This window comes from Lasiosphaeria miniovina, assembly GCF_030549165.1.
Source record: "Lasiosphaeria miniovina strain SMH2392-1A chromosome Unknown B0T26scaffold_6, whole genome shotgun sequence".
NCBI classification, from domain to species: domain Eukaryota; kingdom Fungi; phylum Ascomycota; class Sordariomycetes; order Sordariales; family Lasiosphaeriaceae; genus Lasiosphaeria; species Lasiosphaeria miniovina.
In genome coordinates, this window is record NW_026848225.1 from 2,081,872 (window position 1) to 2,107,014 (window position 25,143).

General features: G+C 57.5%; 6 protein-coding genes across 6 annotated transcripts; 3 read left to right on the plus strand and 3 right to left on the minus strand.

Annotated features, from left to right (window-relative positions):
* Positions 1–1,664: 1,664 nt before the first annotated feature.
* Positions 1,665–4,985, plus strand: B0T26DRAFT_678992 (putative K(+)/H(+) antiporter protein; the record flags this gene model as incomplete). The annotated part of the gene is made up of 8 exons (XM_060440301.1): positions 1,665–1,943; positions 2,043–2,079; positions 2,145–2,246; positions 2,324–2,409; positions 2,480–2,996; positions 3,057–3,394; positions 3,451–3,516; positions 3,576–4,985. The coding sequence occupies 8 exons, from the start codon at positions 1,665–1,667 to the stop codon at positions 4,983–4,985; spliced, it is 2,835 nt and encodes a 944-aa protein (XP_060292905.1).
* A 561-nt stretch (positions 4,986–5,546) lies between these two features.
* On the minus strand, positions 5,547–9,246 carry B0T26DRAFT_754781 (nitrite reductase; the record flags this gene model as incomplete). Its single annotated transcript, XM_060445867.1, has 4 exons — positions 5,547–6,648; positions 6,764–8,820; positions 8,886–9,036; positions 9,122–9,246. 4 exons carry the CDS (start codon positions 9,244–9,246, stop codon positions 5,547–5,549), a joined length of 3,435 nt encoding a protein of 1,144 aa, XP_060292906.1.
* A 1,664-nt stretch (positions 9,247–10,910) lies between these two features.
* B0T26DRAFT_654433 (uncharacterized protein) lies at positions 10,911–14,054 on the minus strand (the record flags this gene model as incomplete). The annotated part of the gene is made up of 2 exons (XM_060438544.1): positions 10,911–13,007; positions 13,065–14,054. The coding sequence occupies 2 exons, from the start codon at positions 14,052–14,054 to the stop codon at positions 10,911–10,913; spliced, it is 3,087 nt and encodes a 1,028-aa protein (XP_060292907.1).
* A 1,766-nt stretch (positions 14,055–15,820) lies between these two features.
* Positions 15,821–17,602, minus strand: B0T26DRAFT_653861 (uncharacterized protein; the record flags this gene model as incomplete). Its single annotated transcript, XM_060438499.1, has 1 exon — positions 15,821–17,602. The coding sequence occupies one exon, from the start codon at positions 17,600–17,602 to the stop codon at positions 15,821–15,823; it is 1,782 nt and encodes a 593-aa protein (XP_060292908.1).
* Positions 17,603–20,145: 2,543 nt separating this feature from the next.
* Positions 20,146–23,184, plus strand: B0T26DRAFT_652330 (P-loop containing nucleoside triphosphate hydrolase protein; the record flags this gene model as incomplete). Its single annotated transcript, XM_060438359.1, has 1 exon — positions 20,146–23,184. One exon carries the CDS (start codon positions 20,146–20,148, stop codon positions 23,182–23,184), a length of 3,039 nt encoding a protein of 1,012 aa, XP_060292909.1.
* Positions 23,185–23,887: 703 nt separating this feature from the next.
* Positions 23,888–24,310, plus strand: B0T26DRAFT_678997 (uncharacterized protein; the record flags this gene model as incomplete). Its single annotated transcript, XM_060440302.1, has 1 exon — positions 23,888–24,310. The coding sequence occupies one exon, from the start codon at positions 23,888–23,890 to the stop codon at positions 24,308–24,310; it is 423 nt and encodes a 140-aa protein (XP_060292910.1).
* Between the last annotated feature and the right edge of the window lie 833 nt (positions 24,311–25,143).

Genomic DNA, 25,143 nt, shown 5'->3' on the forward strand with positions numbered 1-25,143 from the left:
CAACAGCAGGCAACTCTATGACATGATGCGATGCCCAGAGAAGAGTTGCAGGTGATGTCGGTGGTTGGAAGGGGTGCGTGGCTCCTTGGTTGGAGGAGGAGGTCGGAGGACTGGACCAAGAACGGGTCGAGACTCCACTGTCCTGTCATTGACGAACATTGGAGGCCGCCGCCCACCGCACTACCTTAGCCTGGCAGTAGATAAGGCACTTGACACAGTATCCCGGAACCCGGTTCCAAGCCCGGCATTGCGGCTACGGGCGGGATGGCAAAGAAACAGCTTAGGCGGCTGCTAGAGCAAATTGAATTCCTTCAACAAGTGCAAGAACCTCCCGATATCCTAGAAAGGCAATAGTCCTTCCTTCCCACTTAGGTAGCTTGTTCGCCAACCCATCTGATGGCCAGGAAGCCAACAACTTGCTCATTGCGCCTGCCGTCCATGCAATGCGCTAATATCTACTCCGTACTACTAGTGATGCATGTCCTGTCTTGGAAGGGCAACCGCGACGAGAGGTTGGCTTGACCGCCTTTATCGGCCTCGTTGATTACAGACGGACACTGTGGACGAGAACGGTACTTGTACAAACTCACGTGTCTCTGGGCTGTCACATCCCTCGTAGTTCTCATCCACATATTGCAACCCTTTCAGCAGTTCGTTCAGATGTGCATGCAATTCACCCCCGCCACCGACCCCACCATCCAACCTATCCTGTCAGCAGAAACAAAGAGCCCGGGGATGAAAACCTCGAGAAAGGCGGGGTACGGCGCAGCGCCAACAAGCTCTCTCAGACGCCAAAATCCGCCCGCTATGGAGCCTCCTCAAACAGCTGCCAAGAAAGCTCTCGTCTTGTTTCCAGAGGTACTTCCGAAGAGGCATAGTTAAGGCGCCACTCGCGCCAAGCTGCAATCACTAACGAACCAGGTTCAGAGCTCGCCCATTCATACAAATCATTGCCCCCATTCCATGCAGTCCCGAGCGTCACGAGCCAAAAGGCCCAGCCTTTTTTCTCGAATAATAAGCAGACGGACACCCATGGGAAGGAAGTTAAGCATCACGCGGAGGCGTACTTGGACAACCCGGGGTGCCAGCCGACAGACAAGCCACCTCCATCACTCTAGAAGTAGCTAAGTTCCGAGGGTTGGGTCTCAAGCTTGCATGTCAGCCTGCCTCCTACATGTATGTGCCTGCTTGTTGGATCCTCCAGAGCTTGAGCCGCCGCCATTTTCATCCGTCTATGGATCCATAAGGTTATATAACTTGGAGCACCCCTTTCGCACCGAGACACGGTACTTACCTTGGTTCTCTGGTCACCGGCCTCAGCACCACCGTAGGCTGTTTCGCCCTCGAGTCCCCGACCAGAGACCAAAGACCACCAGAGACCAGAGGCCGACCCCCGAGTCGCAGAGGCTCTCGCAAGGCCTCTTCCACTGTGTCCAGGACCGCCAAGTGTCCCTCCTCCCTAACCGACTCGAGGTTGGTTCCATTGCAGACTGCTCTGCTCAGGTCGCCCAGGTCGCTCAGGTCGCTCGCCCTTCTGTTGTGGCCGTGTCTGTCCCTGTTCCTGTCCATCCATTGCCCTGCCCTGCCTACTGAGCTGAGCACGGATTCTGCATACATACCAAGTGTATACAAGCCCAAGTCAGCTTCACCAAGCAACCTGCAAGATGGCCTCCGATGTCTCAGCGCAGGTCGTTTCAGCCGTCGCCCGGGCCTTGTTCTCGCGCGCCGACGCTGGCACCAGCACCAGCACTACCAACAAGACCGGTGCCCCTCCCCAGGCCGGCATCCTTGAGGGCGCCAACCCCATTGTCTACAATGGCTCAAACCCAATCACCTTGTTTATCGTCCAGGCAAGCTGCTACCCCCTCCGAGTGCGAGGCTCCTCTGTGCCGGTTGTTGGCCGCTCACTGCTGCCGGGTTTCACTGCGCAATGCAAGCCCCACGTCATGCACATATGGCGGCCTCGCACAACACACCGGCCCCGGGCCCCGGGTCTCGGCTCGCTCGTTGGCTGGCGGGCTAACAATACCCCTACTACCTAGGCCACTATCGTCATCATCTTCTGCCAGCTTTTGCACTGTAAGCCATCTTGCCTTCTGCCGTGTTGCTTGTTGGCCAGGGATGGCCCTGACTTAGGTGTCTAGATCCTCTTCGACTCCTCAACCAGCCCCGCGTCATTGCCGAGGTGATTGGTGGCATCATACTCGGACCTTCAGTCATGATGAGGATCCCTGGATTCAGAGATAGTAGGTCGTACCACCACACCACCCACACTAAGATTGACCAAAGACTGGCCCGGCATGCTAACTCGGGAGGAAATCAGCCATTTTCCCGCCCTTGTCCATCCCCGTATTTAGCAATGTCGCAAATCTGGGCCTTCTCATCTTCCTGTTCCTGGTTGCTCTCGAGGTACGTACCAAATCGACCGACTTGTACCCCCCCGTTTGGGTTGTCTGACCGTGCGTGCAATGGCAAACAGGTTGACATGCGCATGCTCACCCACAACTGGAAAGCTGCACTGAGCGTCGGCTTAGCGGGCATGATCCTTCCCTTTGGCCTGGGCTTTGCTGTCGCGTGGGGGTTGTATCACCAGTTTCACGACCCTACCAACCCCGTCGTGATCAGCTTTGGCGTCTTCGGCTTGTTCATCGGGACTGCGTTGGCCATCACCGCCTTCCCCGTGCTCTGCCGCATTCTGACCGAGTTGAACCTGCTTCGTTCCGACGTCGGCGTGACAGTCCTGGCTGCCGGCATCGGGAACGACGTGACTGGCTGGGTCCTCCTCGCCCTCTGCGTTGCCTTGGTCAACAACTCGAACGGCCTGGCTGCGCTCTGGGCATTGCTCGCCGCCATTGGATGGACGCTATTCCTGATCTTTGGCGTCCGGCCCCCTTTCATCTGGATACTGAAGCGTACTGGGAGTATCAAGAATGGCCCGACGCAGGGCATGGTCGCGCTGACCCTGCTGATGGTTCTGGCGTCTTCCTTTTTCACCGGTAAGCCCCTCTCCCCTTTTGAGCGCCCTGTCATCTGCTAGTTCTAACGACTCTTGCCAGGAATCATTGGCATTCATCCAATCTTTGGAGCCTTCTTGGTCGGGCTTATCTGCCCTCACGATGGCGGGTTTGCCATAAAAATGACCGAAAAGATTGAGGATCTTATATCCGTGCTGTTTCTGCCGCTTTACTTTGCCCTCTCGGGCTTAAGCACGGATCTGGGTCTTTTGAACGATGGCATCACGTGGGCCTATGTCATCGCCATCATTGCGTGCGCCTTTGCTGGCAAGATCATTGGCGGAACTCTGGCAGCGCGAGCGAACAAGCTCCTGTGGCGAGAGAGCATCACCATTGGCTGCCTCATGAGCTGCAAGGGACTCGTCGAGCTCATTGTCCTTGTAGGTCGCAAGAACAACCGGGGGCGTGGTCTGCGCTGTGGTTAACAATTGGACAGAATATTGGCCTACAAGCCCACATATTATCACAGCAGACGTTCACCATGTTTGTTGTCATGGCCTTGGTGCGTTGGTCTGACATCTTCCCTGCCCCGGCCGAGTTGCCACTGACACCCTCCTTTAGGTCACCACGGTAGCGACCACCCCTCTTACAAAGGCCTTTTACCCTCCGTGGTACCAGAAGAAGGTCGAGAGGTGGAGAAGGGGCGAGATTGACTGGGACGAGAATCCGCTTGAGCCCCCTGGCTCCAGCGAAGGCGATCATATCAGCAAGCTCAATATCTCTCAAGTTCGACGCCTCATGGTCCACCTACGTCTTGACAGCCTTTCAAGCGTCTTCACGTTCGTCGCTTTGTTCGGGCCGGAAAATCATGCCAAGGCAGCCCGGTTAGAGGGAGCCTCCGAAGGCGCCGAGGACACTGAGGCGCAGGTCAGGAGGAAACCCCTAGAAGTTCACGGGCTACGCGTCATCGAACTCACGGAGCGTACATCGACGGTGATGCACGTAACCGAGTTTGAGGAGGTTTTTTCGCTCCGCGACCCTGTCGTGAATGCCTTCCGTGCCTTCTCTCAGCTGCACGATGTGGCTGTCTCGGGCCGCGTCGCAGTCGCCCAAGTGGACGCTTATGCAGATACCCTGATGGCCCAGGCCTCGGAGGTCTCTTCGGATTTTGCGCTCATCCCCTGGGGCGAGTATGGCAGCGTCACGGATGACGACCAATCCGCGCCCTTCGCCGTGGATGCTAGCGACCGCTTCAGATCAAACGCGCACCTTGATTTCATCCACCAGACACTGCAAAAAGCGATAACGACGTGCAATACGGGCATCTTTATCGACAACGGCTTCGGCGGCATCATCAAGCCCGCCGATAAGCCGCTGCTTGCCCGAACCAAGAGCGCCATGTCTTTGCGCAGCCACCGCGAGCTCGCCTCCCTACCTGTCGCGGACAAGAGCCACCACATATTCTTCCCCTTCTTTGGCGGTGCTGATGACCGCGTTGCGCTGCGCATCGTCCTGCAGCTAGCCAAGAACTCTCACGTGACAGCCTCCATCGTCCATATTAGATGGCCAGCAGCCGAGGGACCCGAAGCGGCCGTTGCAGAGACTGAGGCGGCCAGCCCATCCAGGACAAAGAGATCCTTGTCCATCTTTGGAAAGGGCAAGAAATCGGACGGCAACGGTACCAATGCCGCCCACGAAGATGCATTCCTGTCGAGCTTGGAGAGCTCTTTACCCGATGAGCTTGCCGGGCGCGTCGTCTTCAGCAAGACGGATGTGACGCCTGCCACGGCACTGGCGGAAACGGTGGCCATATCGAAGAAGACGGTTGGCCAGACGCCCAAGAATGCGGGCGATATTGTCGTCCTGGGGCGGCGACACCCGGGCCTCGACGACTCGACGGCCGAGGCGACCAGCTCTGGGAGCCCCGATCTCACGCGGACCGTGGGTGCCATTGCCGACCAGCTGGTCACCTTTGGCGTCAAAGCGAGCATCTTAGTGGTCCAGGCCGGCGGCCGGGGGCTAGAAGCTTGATCCCCTTGTCAACAATCGTTGGTAACTTGGACATATGTAGACGGTCAATGTCTTCTCTTGTCTAGCAGCCCGGTATATAAGCCTCGGCACCTCTATTATACGACCGTCATGACACAGCAATAAGCAAGTTATAGTAATGTCTGGGATGGGGCTTATTGTCTGTTCAGATTAATTTCTTGTTTATATGGCGTCTTCTAGGTATCTACGTGTCATGAACCATTCATGAGAGTAATGTCAGTTATTCCGGCATGTTCTTTTTTCGTTATCAACAACACGTCAAACGGATATACTAATAAATATGTAAGAAGTACTCGGTGAAGGTTCATGTTGATAAAGGAAAGTTCCGTCACCCCTTTGCCAGCACTTGTTGTCCTTTCGTTACTTTTTATTGTGCCCATTTGCATATTCTCCCCAGACCCGCACACAATGACCAAAAACACTGGGTGGTATCTATTTTGTTTCCTTGATCTTTCTTTTGCACAACTCCCCTCAAGCCGGGAGGCCAGGCTCTGGAACCATGAAACCCAGACACCCAGACACCAGGCCCCAGAAACCCCAAAATCACCAATCAGGGATGCCCGCCGCGCCGCACCCGCCGCTTCCGCCGCCCCCAGCTGCGAGCAGCGCAACCGGCCTCCGCATCGGCAACTCCGAGTGCGGCCGCACGCCGGGCTTTTTAGCCCGCCGCCCGACAAACTCGAGCTTCTTGTCGAGCGCGTCGTACGCGCTCGGCCCCGCCTCGCCCTTGCGCACCATCCACTTCGCCGTGCCCAACGCCGCGTCCAGCTCCGCCACGGGCGGCAGCCGCAGGTAAACGAGCCCGTCGTCGCGCGCCTCGACGTCGAACGTGGCGATGGACAGCTTGTTCTCGTTGTCGTTCTTGCACGCCCCCGACGAGAGATCGTAATTGCGCTTGTGGTGCGGGCACGAGATCCACGGCGCCGCCGCCGGCGCGTCTCCTCCTTCTGCCGTTGTGGCGGGTGCTGTCTCCTGCCCGACGATGCCGTCGGCCAGCACAAAGGCGCGCTTGTGCGGGCACATCTGCTGCGTGGCGTACCACCGGCCGCGCACGCGCCACACGGCCAGCTGCGTGTCGCCGCGCTTGACGACGGCGCTGACGCCGTTGGGCATGTCGTCGGCGCCGGCGAAGTGGTCCGCCGACAGCACGGGCTGCCAGGCCGTCTCGGACCAGGTGCGGCGCAGGCCGGCGAAGTCGTCGTGCGCAGGCTCGCGCGCCCAGAACACGGGCCGCGCCTGGCCCCGGTCCGTCTCCGTCTCGACGCCGTCGGCCGCGTCGCTAGTGTTGGCGAACTGCCGGAACTGCGCGGCGATGGCCGGCGACGCCAGCGCCTCGGCCCACTCGTCGAAGAAGCTGTCGACCAGCTCCTGCATCTGCGCCTCGAGCGACGCGCAGATCCCCAGCTTGTCCTCGAGGATCACGGACCGCAGGTACCCGATCCCGCCCGGCAGCCCCTCGAGCCACCGCGCCGTCCGCTGCAGCCGGTCGGCCGTCCGGATGTAGAACATGAGGTAGCGGTCTAGGATCGGCACCACGTCCGCCGGCGCCACGTCCTTGGCCAGCAGCTCCGAGTGCTTGGGCTTGGCGCCGCCGTTGCCGCCGACGAAGATGTTGAAGCCCTTTTCGGTGGCGATGAGGCCGAAGCTTTTTTTTGGGAGGGGGTGTCAGTATTTGTTCATGAATCAGGGATAAGGGGCGTGTTGTTCCCCCTTTAGTTCCTGAACTAGATAACCAAAAACAAACAGAGGGAAGCACTCACTCCTTGTTCTGGGCCTCGGCGCACTCGCGCACGCAGCCGCTCACGCCACCCTTGATCTTGTGCGGGGCGCGGATGCTCTTGTAGCGCTCCTCGAGGCGCACGGCCATGCCGACGCTGTCGCCGATGCCGTAGCGGCACCACGTGGTGCCGACGCAGCTCTTGACGGTGCGCAGCGACTTGGCATACGCATGCCCGGATTCCATGCCGGCGTCGACTAGCGCGCGCCAGATGTCCAGCAGGTCCTGCTTGCGGGCGCCGAACATGTCGATGCGCTGGCCGCCCGTGATCTTGGTGTACAGGCCGTACTTCTTGGCGACGGCGCCGACGGCCAACAGCTTGTCGGGCGTGATCTCGCCGGCCGACACGCGCGGCACCACGCTGTACGTGCCGTTGCGCTGGATGTTGCCCAGGAACTTGTCGTTGGTGTCCTGCAGGCCGTGCGTCGTGCGGTCCATGACATGCCGGTTCCACAGGCTGGCCAGGATGCTGCCTACCGTCGGCTTGCACGCCTCGCACCCGACACTCTCCGGGTCGACGCCCGCCTCGCGCATCACCTCGGCCAGCGTCGTCAGCCGCTTGGCCATGACGATGTGGTAGAGTTCCGCCCGGCTGTGGTTGAAGTGCGCGCACACGTTGTTCTTGACCTCGTTGCCCATGGCCACCATGGTGCTGTTGAAGATGGCCGTCACCAGCGGCATGCACCCGCCGCACCCCGTGCCGGCTTTGGTGCACGACTTGACCTCGCCCACCGACTTGCACGTGCCGTCCTTGACCACGGCCACCACGTCGCCCTTGGTCACGTTGTGGCAGCTGCAGATCTGCGTGTCGTCGTCGAGATCGCCGCCGTCATCGCCGCCGCTGCCCTTGCTCGCCGCCCCCAGGATCAGCTCCGACGGCGCCACGTCGAGCTCCTTCTGGTTCTTGACCAGTGGCACCAGCTTGACGTAGTCCTTGGTGTCGCCGATCATCATGCCGCCGAGCAGGAACTTGCCGTCCATGGTGAAGATGTACTTTTTGTACACGTTCTGGAACGGGTCCTTGTACGTCAGCGCCTTGACGGGGGGCGGCGGCAGGCCGTTGGTCAGCGTCTTCACCGCGTCGGGCTTCCCGCGTGCCGTCCTGGCCGCCGCCGCGCGAGCCGGCAGGTGCTTGGGCCCGTCGCGGTCGGCGAAGAAGTCGCCGAAGCTGGCCACGTCGACGCCCAGCAGCTTGAGCTTGGTGCTGAGGTCGGGCCGCTTGTACAGCCGCGGCTGGTGCAGCTTGGCCTGCGTGAGGTTGAAGGCCAGCACGTCGGCCATCTCGACGCCAGGTGCGATCAGCCCAAACGTCTGCGCCTGCCAGCTCGCGCACTCGCCGATGGCGTAGATGTCGGGGACGCTAGTCTGCAGGCTGTCGTCGACGACGATGCCGCCGCCGCGGTCCGCGCACGTGATGCCCGCCCTGCGTGCCAGCTCGTCGCGCGGCCGCACGCCGATGGCGAAGCACAGCGTCGAGCACGCCATGTACTCGCCGTCTTCAAAGTGCACGCCCTTGACGCTGGTGGTGGTGCTGCCATCCTCGTCGGCACTGACGTGCACGTCGACTTTCCCGACTCTCTTGCCCAGCAGCACGTCGACACCGAGGCTGCGCACCTGCTCGACCACCATGCCGCCGGCATCGGCGTCCAGCTGCCGGCTCAGCACCCAGCGGTTGCGCTCGATGACCTTGACCTGGTCGAAGCACTCGAGGTCCATCATGGCCTTGGCGGCCTCGAGCCCGAGCAGGCCGCCGCCGACCACGGCGCCGACGGTGCCCTTTTGGAGCTGCGCCGAAAAGGCGATCAGCTGCTCCAGGTCGTCCACGGTGCGGTACACGAACACGCCCTGCGCGTCGTGGCCCGGCGTGTGCCGCGGCAGCACCGCGTCGGACCCCGTCGCGAGCACCAGGATGTCGTAGCCGATTTCCCGACCGCCGCCGTCGGCTGGTGCTGCGCACGCCACTACTTTCCTGTCCGCATGGATGGCCGTCACCTTAGTGTTAAGGTAGTAGCCCAGCGCACCGTCGAGCACGTCGTCGTACTGTTGTGTGCATGGCGCGAGTCAGCCGCGGCTCTCGAGATCCACATAAGAGAGGAAGAACTTACCCATTCCCGCGGGTTCAGGTACAAGTTCTCAACCTTGCGGTGCTCGAAAAAGGTCGTCAGGCCTACGCGGTTGTAGGCCACATGGGGCTCCTCGCCAATGACGACAATGTCGTATTCGCGGGCCCTGGCGTCGAGCTTGAGGAGTTTCTCACTGCCGGCAAGCACCCGAGTGTCGTTATTAGCCTTCTGTCTTTTGGCGGTGGCGGTGATAAGTGTCAGACACTGTGTAGACTTACGTGAAGCTGATGCCGACCATGCCCAGCCCGACAACGACAATCTTTTTCTTCTTGCGCTGCTCGGCAGCACCACCGCCGCCGTTGCCATTGGTGGCGGCGGCGGCAGCTGCAGTATTGTCGGCCATGTTGGAAGGATGGCGGCCTTGCGAGACGAGAACGTCTCCAGATAGAGTAGATGGGTATCTAGCAAGGTAAAGGGCGATGAAAGGGCGATGAAGGAGGTCTACAGAAAGGGGCTGAAGGTGTATCTCACAGCGGGAGCAGTGCCCAATACTCCAATATCAACGACAACGCTCAATCACTGAGATGCCATGGTCATAGTAGACAAACGGCAAATCGCGACGAGAAACTAGATGCGCGGGCAGTTACAAGAGAGAAAATTACAAGAGAGAAAAAAAGGAAAACAAGCCGAATATGGGCGGACAAGCTAGAGCAGAGCTTGTGTGTCTGTCTCCTAGACCGGCGGTGCTACTTACTTTAATACTGTAGGTACGTACGTAATCCGCGGTGCGGTCTAGATTGAAGTCTGCAAAGAGAGAAAAGAAACGGACCGAGGGGAAAGAGGGTCCGAGGAATCTTGCATTTCCGGTCCCTCCATCTGCCGCAGCCGATCGGACCCCACGCCGTCAGTCCCGCGGAGTCGTCTTTGCTGTCCGCTGCTGCTACTACAATGATACACTACCTTATCCTTCCCCAGGTACCCCGATGTGCAGTGCCTTGCCTTACTTGAACCTGCAGTACATTCATTTATTTGTTTATCCATTCATTCATTTCCCCGGGTCTTGCTGGCCGCGGATCTTAGACTTTGTCCTCCTAGTACATCCTACCGGTCGAGCAGCCCGGCGGGGCGTCAGCCAAGCAGCCGGCCGGGCATTGCCTTTCCACGGCTCACGGCACATTCCATTTACACACATACCTACATACACAGACAGCACTGGAACCTCCCCTCCTCAGCAGGTAAAAACCTTGCCTTGACTTGACTTGACTTGGCTAAGCAATCAAACAAACAAGCAAGCAAGCAAGCAATCAGGCAGGCAGGCAGGCAGGCAAGCAAGCAGATCTTGATCACGACGCGAGGGGTGCAAGCGAACGCCACCGATAAGGCCGCTGGCTGGGCGCATCAAGGATAAGTAAGTGGTGGTAGGTGAACCAATCAGGCGCCGTGCAAAAGGAGATGCGGGTTTTGAGCCTCCCCCGCGGAGAAAGTACCGTGGCCTAGCATGTCGACGACGTGGGGTGGAGCGCGCTATCATGTACGTATCTAAAGAGCTTCCATGCATCAAGTTTGAGCCACCTGGTAGCTAGTACATAGTAGTATTCGCAGGCGAGTCGAGCAAATACAGAAATCCCAAGAATAGATTGCGTTCCATTATTAGGCTAGGCCCGGCCAGTCCGGACTGGTGAAAAACTGGTCTAACATGAGTGATGATTGTTCTAACCGTGCCGAATTATGCTAGGTATGTGCTGTCAACCAACTATTTTGTGAGGAGCAAAATGCCCAGACCAACGACCCTTGAACATGAACAAAGGAGCGAAATCAATGCACACAAGTGCTGTCCCCGGCCTACCAGCAGGAAGCCCATTGCTTTTTAGTTGCCCGCCTATAGCCCATCCCGTCCCTTCAGAACGAAAAGGAAAAAAAAACAACGCCAAAGAAGCTGCATTTGAATTTGAACACAATTCCCCTCTTCAACAGATCGCGCACTGCGATCCAGTAGAGCAAGGGGGCAAGTTAATAATGTAAGAAAAGACACATCACGAAAGGAACGTCCCGTCTCCCACCTCCACCTCAGCAATCTTCCCCGTCCTCGTCGCAGTCGTCCATACTCGCATAGCCCGGGTCCGTCTCCATCCCAACCAGGCTCTTGGTGATGCTCAGGCACCTGTTGATCATCTTCTGTCTCGCGGCCGCGTCCAGCCCCGATCTCTCGCCCGCCGAGCTTCCAATCCAGATTCGAAGCCCGCCCGCCAGTCTCTCGAGCGACCTGCTGCAGCTCTCCCGGCAAACGGCGTGCTGGTGGAGCGCCTCCATAAGGTGGAAAGCCGCAACGTAGCCGAGGAAGGACATGTTGTCGACCGTCGAGCACACGAGAATCGAGTCAATGACCATGTACGCCTCTTGAGGCGGGTCGGCGGGCCTCTGGAGGTGGGCAATCACCTTGGCGCAGTCCAGCGCCATCTTCGCATCCTGGTCTTCCATCAGAGGCGGGAGGCCTCGGGCGTAGTGTGGATGTCTGGTAGGGTTGGCGAATGGATCCAACGCCTGCTTGGCCGCCAAGATGTTGGCTCCGCGCATCTCATTGACAAGAACCGCACGGGCGACGAGCCCTCGGATTTGGGCGTCGGATCCGGGTGGCGCCATGTCGATAGCCAGGTTGAGGTCCTCCACTGCCGCTCCTCCGGGGCTGCCGATCGTCTCGGGGAGGCTGCCAACCAAGACACGCTGGAGGATAAGGCTCGAATACCACGCCGCCACAGCGTCGATGGGCGAAATGACGGCGGGATCATCTACCACCGTATCCATACCGTCAAGTCTCCCGACCACCTTGTAGGCCGTGTGCTTGTTCCACGCCAGATTGTGGGCTCTCTGAACAATCTCGTCGTTGAGAACCTCGTCGCAGTCCCGCTCCAGAAGCAGAGCAAGATGCTTGGGAAGAACCTCGTCAATGGGGTCGCTCCCGTCATGGGGCGAGCTGAAGATACGGTAGAGCTGCTTGGCCTCGTTCCACCACGACCTGGCAAGCTTGGCGGCGAAGATATCGGGCAGCCACAATGCGCCGTTCGGCCACCAAAGCAGGACCCGGATATGCAACGCCTTCATCATCATACGAAGAGGAGTTTCTGGAAGGGTGCCCGAAGCAAGGAGGGTCAAAGTCAGACGACTCCTACTGATCTCGTCATCGCCACCGGCAAGCTGGGCATCCAAGGCAATCGTCCAGGCCTTGATCCGGGCCGATTCCTCTTCCTCGCTCAGACCAGTCAACACCAAAAACCAACGATCACCGGTGAAATTCCGAAGCATATATTTGACAGTCTTCAACGACAGCGCCGCTGCCTCGAGTAAGAAGTTGTGTTGCGGTACCCACACGGTCTGGATCGCCGTGAGCCAGGCTTGTCTCCTGACGTGGATTGACGAAGCAAGTGAAGGCACCGCTTTGACCAACGAGGGACTCTGTTTGGCTTTCCCGGCCGGGTGTGAAAAGGACGTGTCGACAAATGTCGAGCAAGCGACCCACAAGAACAAAGCAAGGAGCGAGAAAAGCCTGAGCTGGGCTATCGCATCAATAGCCGAGATGTAATAACCCCCGATGCTGAAGTGAGTCGAGCGCACAAACGACGAGAGGAGAGGGAGTGGGACGGCGAGAAGACCGCGCCCTTGTGGCGTCTCGTTGCTCGGCTCGTTCTCGACGAGCGCCTCGACAAGCATCAGCCCAGCCAGAGAGCCCACCATGAGCTTCCCGAAGTAAGGGCTCCAACGACCAGCCTGTGCTTGTGCCTGTGCCTGTTGCTGCTCCTGTTGGATCTGCTGCTGGCGGAAGAGCGCAGCATTCTGTCCAAATGGCTGCGCCGGCACCGGGTACGGCCGCCCGGCGTTCAGCTGCTGTGATGCTAGGATACGTTTCATGTCGTCCGGTATAGGAATTACGCCCGCGGGTTCCGGTCCTCGAGGTACCTGCATCGGCGTGTTCATAAACGCAGCATCGTGGGGATATTGGACGGGCGTTGGCGGCTGCTGAAGCGGGTTGGGTAGCTGGCCCGTCAGGGCGCCTGCCATGAAGAGCTTCTCAAACGCGGTGATCCTAGCCTGCATGCTGGTGTTCTCGTCTAGCAGGCGGTTGTTCCGCTTCTCCAGATGCCTAATATACTCGGTAGCCTTGCTTAGGACCTGAGGTAAACGCATTAGCTGGACGCTCCAATGGATCGATAGACTACCAAAACTTACTGTTGCCTTGTTGAGCTTGTGGGCAGGAGTGAGGCCGTGGAGCTCCTCCCTGTCCTCTGTAGTGTCTTCGCCTCGAGCACTCTTGGACATGATGCGAAGGGCGGGGACGCTGTCCCGCAGCGCTGCTATCTTGTCATTAAGGTTAGTCCGGTATCTTTTCTCGATCATATTGTGGGCCGTCTTCTTGACGGGCTGATGGCCGTCGAGGTCGTCATCATCGTCGTCGTCATCGTCAACCTCGGCTGACGACTTGCGTTTCCTACTGCCAGACTTGGACGGCTCGGCAAAGTCGGGCGACGATCCGGCGCCTTTATCGTGACTGCCACTGACACCCGAATCAGGACTCCCAGCACTCTTGGGCGAGTGGTACTGGAGATGAGGAGGCATGGCAATAGTCTTCAGCCTCTCTTGTTGAGCAGGGGTTAGGGTGTTCCGGATGCGTGAGATGTCGGGACTATGGCTCTGGTTGATGGCGAAGGGGTTGGTGAAGCCGGCGGTATCCAGGCCGGGGCTGATGCCTGAAATTGGAGAGGACTGGAAGTAAGGCTGTTGCTGCTGCTGCTGTTGCTGCTGCAGGTAAGTCTGGTTCAGGCCAAATTGGTGGACCGGGAGTTCCCAGCTCTGCGTGTGGTGAGGTGCCAGCGAAGGAGCGGCACTCAAGGGACTCTCGCCACTGGCCGAGTCGTAGGGAGGCGTGTTCTGGAATGTGGCCCAGTTGGAGGGATCGGGGTTGTAGAAGGGGGGCGGATGGCCGCCGTTGGAAACCGACGGCGATGCGGATATGTTGGCAAAGCCAGGCGGAGTGCCACCAGAGACGGCGGCTGTGGCCTCACCCGCAGAGGAGCTAGCAGAGGTGGTGGTGGTAGTGGTGGCAGTGGGATCATCGCCAACGTCAGGTGCGAGGCCGTCATCTCCCAGGGTGCTGTCGCCCAGGTCGAACGTGTCCAGGCCCGCGAACAGGCCCGGCGAGTCAGCGTTGACGTCGGCCATTGTGTCTTCAAGCTTGATTGCGCGCCAGGGGCCCCGAGCTATACAATGGGCTGTTGCATGCAGCTTTTGGTGGGCGGAGGCGGGCAGCCTGAGGTGGGTTGCGGGACAAGCGGGGCGTCGGGAGCCCTTCCTTGGATTGGACTGGCCAATCGTCTAGGAACCTAGGAAGCGATAGCTAATGTTCGGCGCTCAAAGGGCCTGGGCCGCGTGCCGGCGTGTTGAGCGCAGTGCCGGTTCTGGCGCCCGATTGCTTTCGTTTGTGCGGGTGTGAGCGATTGAGGGTGCGGTGCTGGGAGACTTGCGGTGCGGTTGGGAATGGGGCTACGGTCGAACGATTTGTGCCAGGATCGTATGATTGAACTCGCGGCAGGTCCCGAGACAGGTCGGTGCGGGGCCCGCCCAAAGAGGAATGGATTTCTTCCAGTGACACCTCAAACACCATGGAGCAGAACAGAACACATGTGAAGTCGACGTGCTAACCCAAGATTGCAGGCTAGTATGATTGAATTCCGAATTCCCTCTTCCAAAACACGCGCTAGGTTTTGCGCTATGCTGTGTGTGCATGGAGATTGATTCCAGACCGCTATCCCACCAGGCAGCAGTTGGCCTCACGGCAGAGGCACGGGCATTCGGGAAGCAATAAGACGTCCTAGAGCCGGATTATCGATTCGGTTTATCGGGTGCGAACTGGATAGATTCCGGGACACCTTGCCTATAACTCTGAAGCCCCGGAGTACACAGCACAGTGTGTGTTTTTAAGAAGGGATTCCCAGTCATTGGAGGAAGGCGCTCGCCACGCGCACGAGATGTTACGCAGTATTCGTACGGCAGTAACAAATAAACAGAGCTCAGTGCCACCAAATATAAACAGCCGAGCCAGATCATTGGACCGAACGAAGCAAGCAACTTCGGAATTTCCATATTGTTCTCGCCAGAGGCGAAATTCAGCCTGCGACATACCGATTCTCGGCCTGTCTACCTACACAAGGAGCCCAGCTAAGGTAATTAATTATAAGGTGCAACGGAAGTATGGCGGATTCCCGTTCGCCTCCCTGCATAAACTTCCCATGCCAGATCCGTAAAGTCGCATCCCCGCAGCAGCACCACACCCAACTATAATTCTTTCAGAACCCAATAAAGACAGGAAATCGACACAATCATGACGCTGATCAGGGGTGCAGGCGGAAGCGGCTTACAGCCTGGGAAAAGGTCGACAAATTTCGTCACAAGCTATCCGTACCTAGAATTGGCCAAGGGGGTCTATCGCGGTTAGATGGAAACAGTGCTGAAACATCTCGCACTCCTCAAACAGAAACCATCTCACAGAAACATGCACACACGGACGTGGCACACACTCAACCCTTTCGGTCTTGCACTGCTAGTTCGCTATTCCGTATTTGACCTCTGCCTAGTCCGCTCACTCTCGTGCCAATCGAGAAGATATAAGGAGAAAAGAATATCTTCAATCATGTTCTTCTTTTCATCATACATATCCACGCATTTCAACCCCACCGCCCAACATTGCTTCCACCTCTATATGGACAATGGCCAAAGAGCCAACGATCTCCCCTCCCTGCATACAAGACAGCTATCAAAAATGCGCCGCCGAATTATAAAGTCCCCAGGCTCCCCCGTTTGCCTGCCGTATGGAAAAATGAATGGAAAAAAAAGGTAAAAAGAAGAAGGAATCAGGTCTCGACTTGTATATCAGGAAGGAACCAAGGGGAAATTTCCCGAAACAATCAGATATGCCGCAAAAAATGATTTCACCAAATATCATCCTCTCCCCTGACCATCTCGACAGTGGGCGTCTTGGGCTCGAAGCGCTTCATGCGTTTGCGGTCGGCACGTGTGACCAAGCTAGGCGTGATTGGCACTACGGGAGAGAAAGGCTGGTATGGGGTATAGGGAACGGGGGCGCCCGTCCAAGGGGTTCTCTGACCCGTTTGAAGACCGGGGGACAAGGGCCCGGCGGCGCGGGTAAAGACCGTCTGCTTTGTGCTGTAGCTGGCGGCGGGACTGCTTGGGCTTCCCTCATAGGCGCGGAATGGGAGAACGCCACCGGGACGCACCGCGGAGGTGCCCGAGGTCGCCGACACAGCCGTCGTGTTGATGGGGCTAATCGACGTGTTGACGGGAGCAAGGTTCTTGGCACGAGCAGTGTCGCCAAAGGTCTGGCCCGGCTTGGGCGACATGGGCAGCGTGTCCAGGCTCGGGAACCGGTTTACACCGGGCTTGGGCGACATGGGCAACCCAACGAGGCCCGACGTCGACGATGTCGATCTCTCCGAGACAGCCGAAGTTGGTTCTCTGTCGGTGCTCGTCGCAGCCGATACATCGCGCGAGTGAGACGGCTCCTGTTCTTCACGCACCTCTCGCCTAGCGAATCGTGCCTCCCGAGTTGGAGGCTGGGCAAGGGCCGAGTCGATGCGCTCAGCAATGCTCTGTGTGCTGATAGGAGATATGTCGGGCGTCGGGAGATGGTTGCTAGGTGCCCGGCGGAAAGGCAGAACGTCCGAGTGGACCGAGGCCGCTGGTGGCGGCGCATAGTGACGCGGCTGCATCGCGTTCATCTCCTGGTCCTCGTGGCGGGGGAAAGTTCCCGACATGGGAGTCATGATGGGTGATGAGATGGATACGCTCTGAGGCACCTTGTTCTTCCTCGGCGACTTGAGAAAAGAGAGGATCGAAGACCCACGCGACTGCGCCTTGTCGTCTCTCGACAGGTTCAGACTTGTGGGCTTGTTCTTCTCCCTTTTCAGGGCCCGCGGCGTCGCCGGAGACGGGGGCGGCGGCGACTTGGTCGAGGGCGCCGGGAGTGGAGGGCCCTGGTACTCCTTACCCTGGGCCCTGGCGTCCTCCTGCTCCATCACGTACTTGTACATGTCTTCTAGCTGTTGCTGCGCCATTGCTCTATCGTGGTTTACAACTACCGGATCAACTGACAGGTCGTTGCCCAAGGCAAGGACGGTCGAGGTCGGCGATTCGACGGTATGCAGCGAGTGCTGGGACCTTGCGCCGGCACTGAGCGGATAGGACCTGGTTGGGCTGAGGGGCGAATTTGAAGGGAGCGAGAAGTTTCTGGGCGGGTGTTCGCTGGTGGCAGAAAGCTGCTGGAACTGGTCGATGGCGTTCTTGTACTCCTCTTCGGACTGGAGAAAGAAGGGGGGAGGAAAGGGGTCAAAGTCCGGGTCCTCTTCACCGAACTCGGCCGCTCTCAGGTGGTCACGGCGCCGTTTGGAAAGAGCAATAAGGAGAGAGGCGACCACGACCAGGGAGAGACCGTAGGCTCCGACGATGCCACCGATCTGGGCTGGGAGGTATGACGGGTCACGGAGAGCACCGGCCGACGCTGGGGGGCCGTCCTCGGGAGACGGGGCAGGATCCCAATTGATGTTGAGTGGGTTGTCTCGCGCAGATACTAAAACACCAACACCGGGCGACGACGGAACAGACACAGCAGCGCAGAGAGGAAGCCAAAACGAGGCAGTCAAGAAACGAAGGACGACAACAACAGCGAAGTTATAGGAGTGCACGCCGCAGCGCATGATGATGTGACGGCGGGGCCGAGTCGGGGTGAACCTGGGAGAGGAAGGAGGAGTCGTCGAGCTTCACCAACGCCGCATTGCGAGGTCAGTATCCCCTGTGCCGAAACACGTTGTGACTGAGATGCAGAGAGGGAGCAGGCAGATCGGCAGTGGCATTTGGATGGCTCGGAGGCACGACTGGGTATATAGCGGCTGTTGAGACGCAAGGCAGCGTCCACCAGCCGACTTGTGTCGAGTACGGACACCAAGTAGTCGCTGGAGCGGCAGGCATTGGCCGTTGTGTGAAATTGACTCTGACTTGCTGGGCCCGCTTTAGGCACTTGCATGAGCACCTTCCAAGACCCCAAAGTAGCGCCGCGGACAGAGCGACTGTCACGGCTTCCCTTCCCCTCCCTCCTTCTCAAGCCCAAAGGCACCTCAGATGTCCGCTCCGCGAGCGTCAGGGCCTAGCCTGGGTCTCCATCGAGCCCGGCTCCTCGCCAGCCCATACCAGCCCAGCCCAGCAGCGGGCAGTGACGGGCAGAACAGGGGGCCCTTGGGCTGCAGCGAGTGCGGGAGCGCGCTCTCTCCTCTACCCGCTGGTTGGCCGCGTTCAGGGATGCACAAACGGCTGAGCGGTAAAAGCTCTTGATTGATTGGATGGCACGAAATGGGCGCACGGGCAGAAACCATCAACCCCCCCGCCATCCACCCGCATTTTCTCCCCCTGGCAGGCCAAGAGCCAGTCCCTCTTGCTCGCCTCCCCGCCGCCTCTTTGGTGCCGCTGCAAAGTCGCTGCCGGCACCAATTGTGGATGCTCCACTTTTTGGTCCGTAGTGTACTCTGTACTATGTAGATCCGCTTGCTGTGTGGAAGCGATCGACCTTAACGAGCAAACGAGATGAATCACTGTTTATTAGTGTGTATGCTCAGTGCCATAGCGTTCCCGAAGTCTTTCCAAGCTGCATGCTTTTTGACTCGTCTTGCAGAGGCAGCGTGTATGCCTCATGTTCGCAAAGTCAGTCAGGTCGGTCGGGCGTAGGGAGGCTTGCTAAAGGCTGTAGCTAGTGTCGTATATTTTTCCGACGACGACTCATGCATTGGTCCGCTGCCAGTTTAGCGGCCGTCTCGTCACACCTGGATTGTGATCATCACGAACTCGCGATGCTTGGATGGTCTGCACGGTATGGGAGCCGGAAGGGCCGTCTTAATCCCGACTTCGGGCTCGGTAGAGTTGCTTTCTCGAGAAGAAACCTCGAGGAAGCAACTTTACGGAGTTCGGGCTGTACCTACCAAATTACGCATCATGCCTCTGACCTGGCGGTGTCCGTGTGCTGATCGACAGGTGCTGGGGTTATGATTTGTCTGTGTCCAATCAACTGCTGCTCGGATTCTAAACTCAGGGAGTTACCGAGTGCAGATGACAATAATGAGTAAGTGTTGGGAAATAACAAGGGGATTTAAGAGACATGGGTCCACTTGGCTACCAGGTGGATGCGGATTTGTGTTGACAAGTCATAAGAATAGACGCTAGAGGCCCACTCGAGATCCATTACACTAGTGCTCCGTACTGGCGGTCGGGGTATCGTTGGATGGTTTATATCGACGACATGATGCTTTGAAAGTCAAATCCCTCTAGCAATGCAACAATGCAATTATGGCAACGACAGGGCTCGAACCGGGGCTCTGATAATCTGACCTGGCCAGGAAGGATCGAACTTGAGCATTTCGTAGTCAACTGCCCCTCAGCCACCCAGAGATGGCGACATCTTAGAAGCGAAGGGTACTTCTCTGGTAACGCCAAGCATATGCCATCCCAGGCCGAGGTAGTTGCAAAAAGTTACTGACACAACAAAAGAATTGGGGAAAAGAGCGACATTTAAAAAGCGAGGGTCCTCGAAAGGAAGGTTACCAGACAGTTTACCCGTCATGAGTAGACGCATTTCAGCTACATCGCTCGCTGATTTGTCTTTTAGGATAGTATAAGAGGCGGGGACAAGTGAGAGGAGACAGGTGCTATGCTATCAATCTGTCCCTAGCTGTCACGTGCATTCGCGCATCTGGCGATCGGCGGGGGGCCGGGGTAGCCCATGCATCTCCAAATCGCGCCTGCTCTCTTCGCGTCCGTGGTCAAGACAAAACAACTCAGGCTACCGAGTACTCCGTAGAGTGGAGAGTTTCATTGCCATCGCTAAAACGGTAGAGGTTTGCCTTCTTGTGCTGCATCATTCATATTCATTGCAAACTTGCGACCATTCCATCCATCTTCGGGCAGTGTGGCTTCTGGAGCTACTAATTGCACGATACACAACGCCGACACGAAAAGGCAACATGGACACGATACCGAATTGGACGCCGTAATTAATGACCTAACTGAATTCGCATGTTCTTTACGTGTACATGTACAGATATAGGCTCAAAGCGTGATTGACGGACGACTGACGCGTTGATGCCGCGCCAACCAGGCCAATTAACTACTTGTTTCGAAGGATATCGACGACCAAGAGATCAACCCAAGACACTACAGGATCCTATCTAAAATACCTACAGTAACCTAGGCTGCCATGTCGGCCTCGTCAGAGAGGAGAAATGTGATCCTCGCCAAACTCAACGACGCCCAGAGCCGCGCTGTCCGGTCCAAGGCCCCAACTGTCGCCATCCTGGCCGGCCCGGGCAGCGGCAAGACGCACACCTTGACCTCGCGCGTCGTCTGGCTGGTCGACTGCGAGGGCTTCCGCCCCGAAGATGTCGTCGTTGCCACCTTCACCGTCAAGGCCGCCCGCGAAATGCAGGAGCGCATCGGCAAGGCCCTCGGCTCCGGCCGCGAGAAGAAGCTCGTCCTGGGCACCTTCCACAGCATCGCCCGCCGCTATCTCGCTGCATACGGCCGCCACATCGGCCTTGCCCAGAAGTTTGGCATTGCCGACGACTCCGACTCGCGCGCCATTATCCTCCGCATCTGCAAGAGGCTGCAGCTGGCCATTGACCCACCTGCTGCCCGCGCCTGGATCAGCAAGAGGAAGGCCAAGGGCTCAGGTGCCGACTCCGACTTCAGCTCCGTGGGCGCGCAAAAATTGCTGACCAAGACACCGGCCAAGACTGCCGGTCAGCGGGAGCTCGAGACTTGCTACACCGAGTACCAGAGCCAGCTCGAGCGCTCCAATCTCCTTGACTATGATGACCTCCTAGTCCGCTGTGTTGAGCTGCTCCGAAAGTTCCCCTCTTGCGTGTCTAACGTAAAGACGGTTCTCATCGACGAGTACCAGGACACCAACGGGGTGCAGTACGAGCTCATGAAGCTGCTCGCCCAGAAACACGGCCGAATCACTGTTGTGGGTGACCCAGACCAGAGCATCTACGGGTGGCGGTCTGCCGAGATTAGGAATCTGTGGCGCCTGCTCGAGGACTACCCTGGCGCCGCCGAGATATCGCTCGAGGAGAACTACCGCTCGTCCCAGTCCATCGTCACCCTGTCGCTTCTCGTGATACAGCAGGACGAGAAGCGATACAAAAAGGCATTGAAGCCCGTGCACAACAAGGGGTCGCGCCCGGTCCTGCGGAGGCTCAAAAACGCCTCTACCGAGGCCGAATGGATTGTCTCGGAGATACGGAGGGCCATTCTCATGTCGGGCGGGATGCTAACTCATAACGACGTGGCTGTGCTGCTGCGCTCTGCGGCCTTGTCTCGACACGTCGAGAGTGCCCTGGGAAAAGCCGGCGTTGCCTACCGCATGGTAGGCGGCTTCAAGTTTTACGATCGTGCAGAGATCAAAACGGTCCTGGACTATCTCCGCGTCATACACCAACCCGAGAATAATGACGCGCTCGCCAGGATCATGAACGTCCCCCGGCGGGGCATCGGGGAGGGAACCGTCAAGTCCCTAATCGATGAAGCTGAGAAGTCCTCATTGAGCCTCTGGTCCTTGCTGGTTAAGCATTGCCGCGGAGATCGCGCAGCCAAAACAAAAATCTCAAAACATGCCGAGCAGAAAATCAGTGGCGGTCTGCTCCGCCTTCTTGATAGTGTGAGGAAGCGGATTGAGCAGGCCGCCAACGACTCCAGTCAATTTGGGCTTGTCGAGATAATCCAGCAGCTACTGGAGGCTCTTAGCTTCCAAAAGGTGTTGCAGGAGACTCACCCCGACGACCATGAGCAGAGATGGGCGAATGTGCAAGAATTCATCAGCCTCGCTAACGACTTTGTTCGAGATCTTGGTCAGAACGTGGATGACTATCTCCCAGAGATTGATGGCGTCCAGCAGACCAAGGATGTCGATGCTCTGCCCAGGTTTCTAGCGAATGTTTCCCTCGCGTCTGATGCCCAGACCAAGGGCGACGACCAGGATAACAAGCCTCTTGTGACTCTCTCGACCATCCACGCAGCCAAGGGTCTTGAATGGCCTATCGTCTTCGTCCCGGCGGTTTATAACGGCTCGATCCCCCACATGCGGTCCGAAGACAACGACGAGGAGCGACGGCTGCTTTATGTGGCCATGACAAGAGCCCAAGCCCTGCTCCACCTCAGCTGCCCGCTTTATAGCTCAAATAGCAACGGCGAGCGGAATGAGTTGTCGCCCTTTGTCAAACCTGTGGCCGCTGCTTTCGCCAAGAAAGGGCCCTGTTTCGACCGGCCAGTGATGAGTGAGATTGCTCGCATTCTCGAGCGACAGCTGCCTGCCGAGCAGTCCATTTATAAGGGTATGCCGGCCATGTTCAGCACCGAAGACAGCTTGTTCCCTCTCGACCCTGAGGAGACCCGGGAAATCCCGGCTGGCGGAGCTGCGCGCGGTGGAAGTAATGTTTCCGCCGATGCATCGCGCCCGAAACGACCTAGACTTTATGGCCCACCGCCTGCCCAAGATACCAGCGAAGAACCTGCCTGGCATAAGGAGTACGCGACCACTATGGAGCAGTCGTCTGGTTTTACCGTGTCATCGCTCCCTGGCTTCGTCAGTGCAGGGACCCATCAAGTCGCTCTTGCTGCTGCCAACGCGGCAGCTGAAGCTAGCAGAAAGGCCGGGAAACATGTAAGACCATCAACCAACAAGCGACCGGCGGATCAGAAGAGTATTGTCGGTTTTATAAGAACAAACTCTTCCTCCGCTGGTCCAGCGGCTCTACGCGTCCAGGAAACGACCGCGATTACAGCCACAGGTCGATTAGCAAGGCCAAACTATAACCCAACAACGCACAACTCGGGTGGGGCTCAGCGTGCCAGTGACAACTTAACGAGGCTGGCAATAGAGCCAGAACTTGTCGGACGCAAGCTGGGAGCCGGAAAGCTTCTAACACGCCCAGTGCGACCTGACGATGGAGTTGGCCAGAACGAGGTTGGCAGGCGGAAGGAGTACCATTGCTTCTCCAGCTCGCCGACAAAACCTGTTCCCGTAGAGAAGGGCTCTGAGGCCGTTGGAGAGACGAACGAGAACGAGCCCCCTCCTGAGCCAACTCGAGCGGCGGCCTGCCTGCATGCTACGACGTACAACATGCCCAAAGGACTTGGCGGCGGGCTTAGAAGGACCGTCGGATTGAGTCGAGACAGCATTGCGCCCATGGCCAAGCTCAGGAAACCGTTCAAGCCTTTGACGATTAGCCGACCGTGAACCTGTACCCGCCACACATGGTCCTCGAGAGTTTTGGGCCGAGTAGTGTTTTGGGGTTGGAAGAGGGCTAAAGGGGCGGTCAGGCGGCATTGTAGCTAAACTCCTTTTGCCCTGGGAATAGATACCATGAAGTCTTGCTCCCGATGGACCAAAAAACCCGGCCGGCCGTTATGTGCAATATTCCAACTGAGATTGTGATGTGAGTTTACGAAACACCGTGGTTAGTGGATCATGTGTTGTTACATTACTCAATAGGGATTCAAGTTTCCACGTCGAGCTTAGGAGGCGGGAGGAACCGGGTGCTGCGCCTGGGGCCGTGTTCGCGATTCACTTATGCTACCTTAGGTAGGGCTGGTTGGCCGGTTGTTGGACGGACCAATACGACGTCTTCGCATTGTATGTACGTAATGAGATTGAGCCGACAGTCAAACCGTCGTAAAGAGACCACATGAAAGCTCAAAGCCGTAATATCTCTTTCTTCAAACCCTCCAGCATAGAAACTTAGTATTCGACATTCATTTTCTAGTTTATTGTCTGCCTACTTTACGACCAGCACTTTAAACATTTACAGCGCGCTCATGAAATCGTGACAACCTCGGCAATAACATAAACACACAACACAGCCGCTGCTATTACCACCGTTGCGCCCCAAAACATCATCACACTTCATCCCATCTAGGTACCTACCTACCTACCCGCCAACATGGCGGCCGTAATAGTTGCCACCCGGCGAATTCTCAGCCCCACCACCACCGCCTCGTCTGCCCTCCGAGCATCGTGGCAACCGCAGCAGTCGTCGGCAGCAACAGCCAGTGGACGGACAGCGGCGCGCTTCTTAACATCGAGCGTGTTCCGCACCAGGGACAACAACAGCAACAATAATCCAAACCCCGACCCCAAGCCGGCGCCACCCCACACGAACCAGAACCCATCGTATCCCAAGTTCAACCTCAGAGAAATCGTGCCGAACCCGCGGGTTCGCCGGTGGCTAGTCGCCGGGCTCGTCGCCATGGCGCTGCTGGAGCTGTCGGCGTGGGTCAAGTTCTATCCCAAGATCATGGGCGGGAAAGGAGGGGACGGTTCGTCTCCTGCTGGCAGTGGAGGGAATAGTAGCTCGTCAGCGTAGGGGGGGGTTGAGTGGAGAGAGAAAAATAAGGCAAGAGAGGGAGAGCCATGTTGTGCTCTCTGTTCTGCTGGTAGAGGTCATCGAATCGATTAACACGCCACTCACCCGTCACTATCGCTATTACAAATGATTGGCAACAAGGCTAGGAAATACAGAGAAACGCCTGACAACACACACAATATACACACCACACACTATACGCACCACACCACACCACACACACATATAGATATATATACATGTACTACTACCATTATCCCTTATATGTATAACAGAAACACACACTACTCAGCTAGCGCATCCGTACCTAGTAAAACAAGAGCCAGGCACCTCCAATCATGTCAAGACTTAATTGACTGTCAAATGGTCGCTTTACCAATTATATCGCCATTCTTCCACTATTCTCGCAGAAGAAGGCCCCTGAGAAAAACCATGATCCCATCTCCTATCTCTTCAAGTGTGCTACCTATGTGCGTGCTATGTATATCTCAACGAGACCGACTATAGTATGTCGTAAACCTTCCCCCCCCTTTCTTCAAACCCACCAACCATATACACAAGCACACACACCATTCGTTCCAAAATCCAGATACTTTGTTGCCCTCCGCCAGCCAACCACGTACCATATGTAGGCATTCATAACTCAACTGCCGTTCCTTAAATACGCATGGCCAGACTGTCAACTCCAGTCTAAATCCGACAGACGGCATGATGACCAGCTCGACAAAGCCAGAGGGACCAGAAGAAGCCAGAGGGACCAGAAGAAGCCAGAGGCGAGCCGCAGATTCAATTGGTCGTACATACATGTCTAAAGCTAACCAGCGCGTACGTCT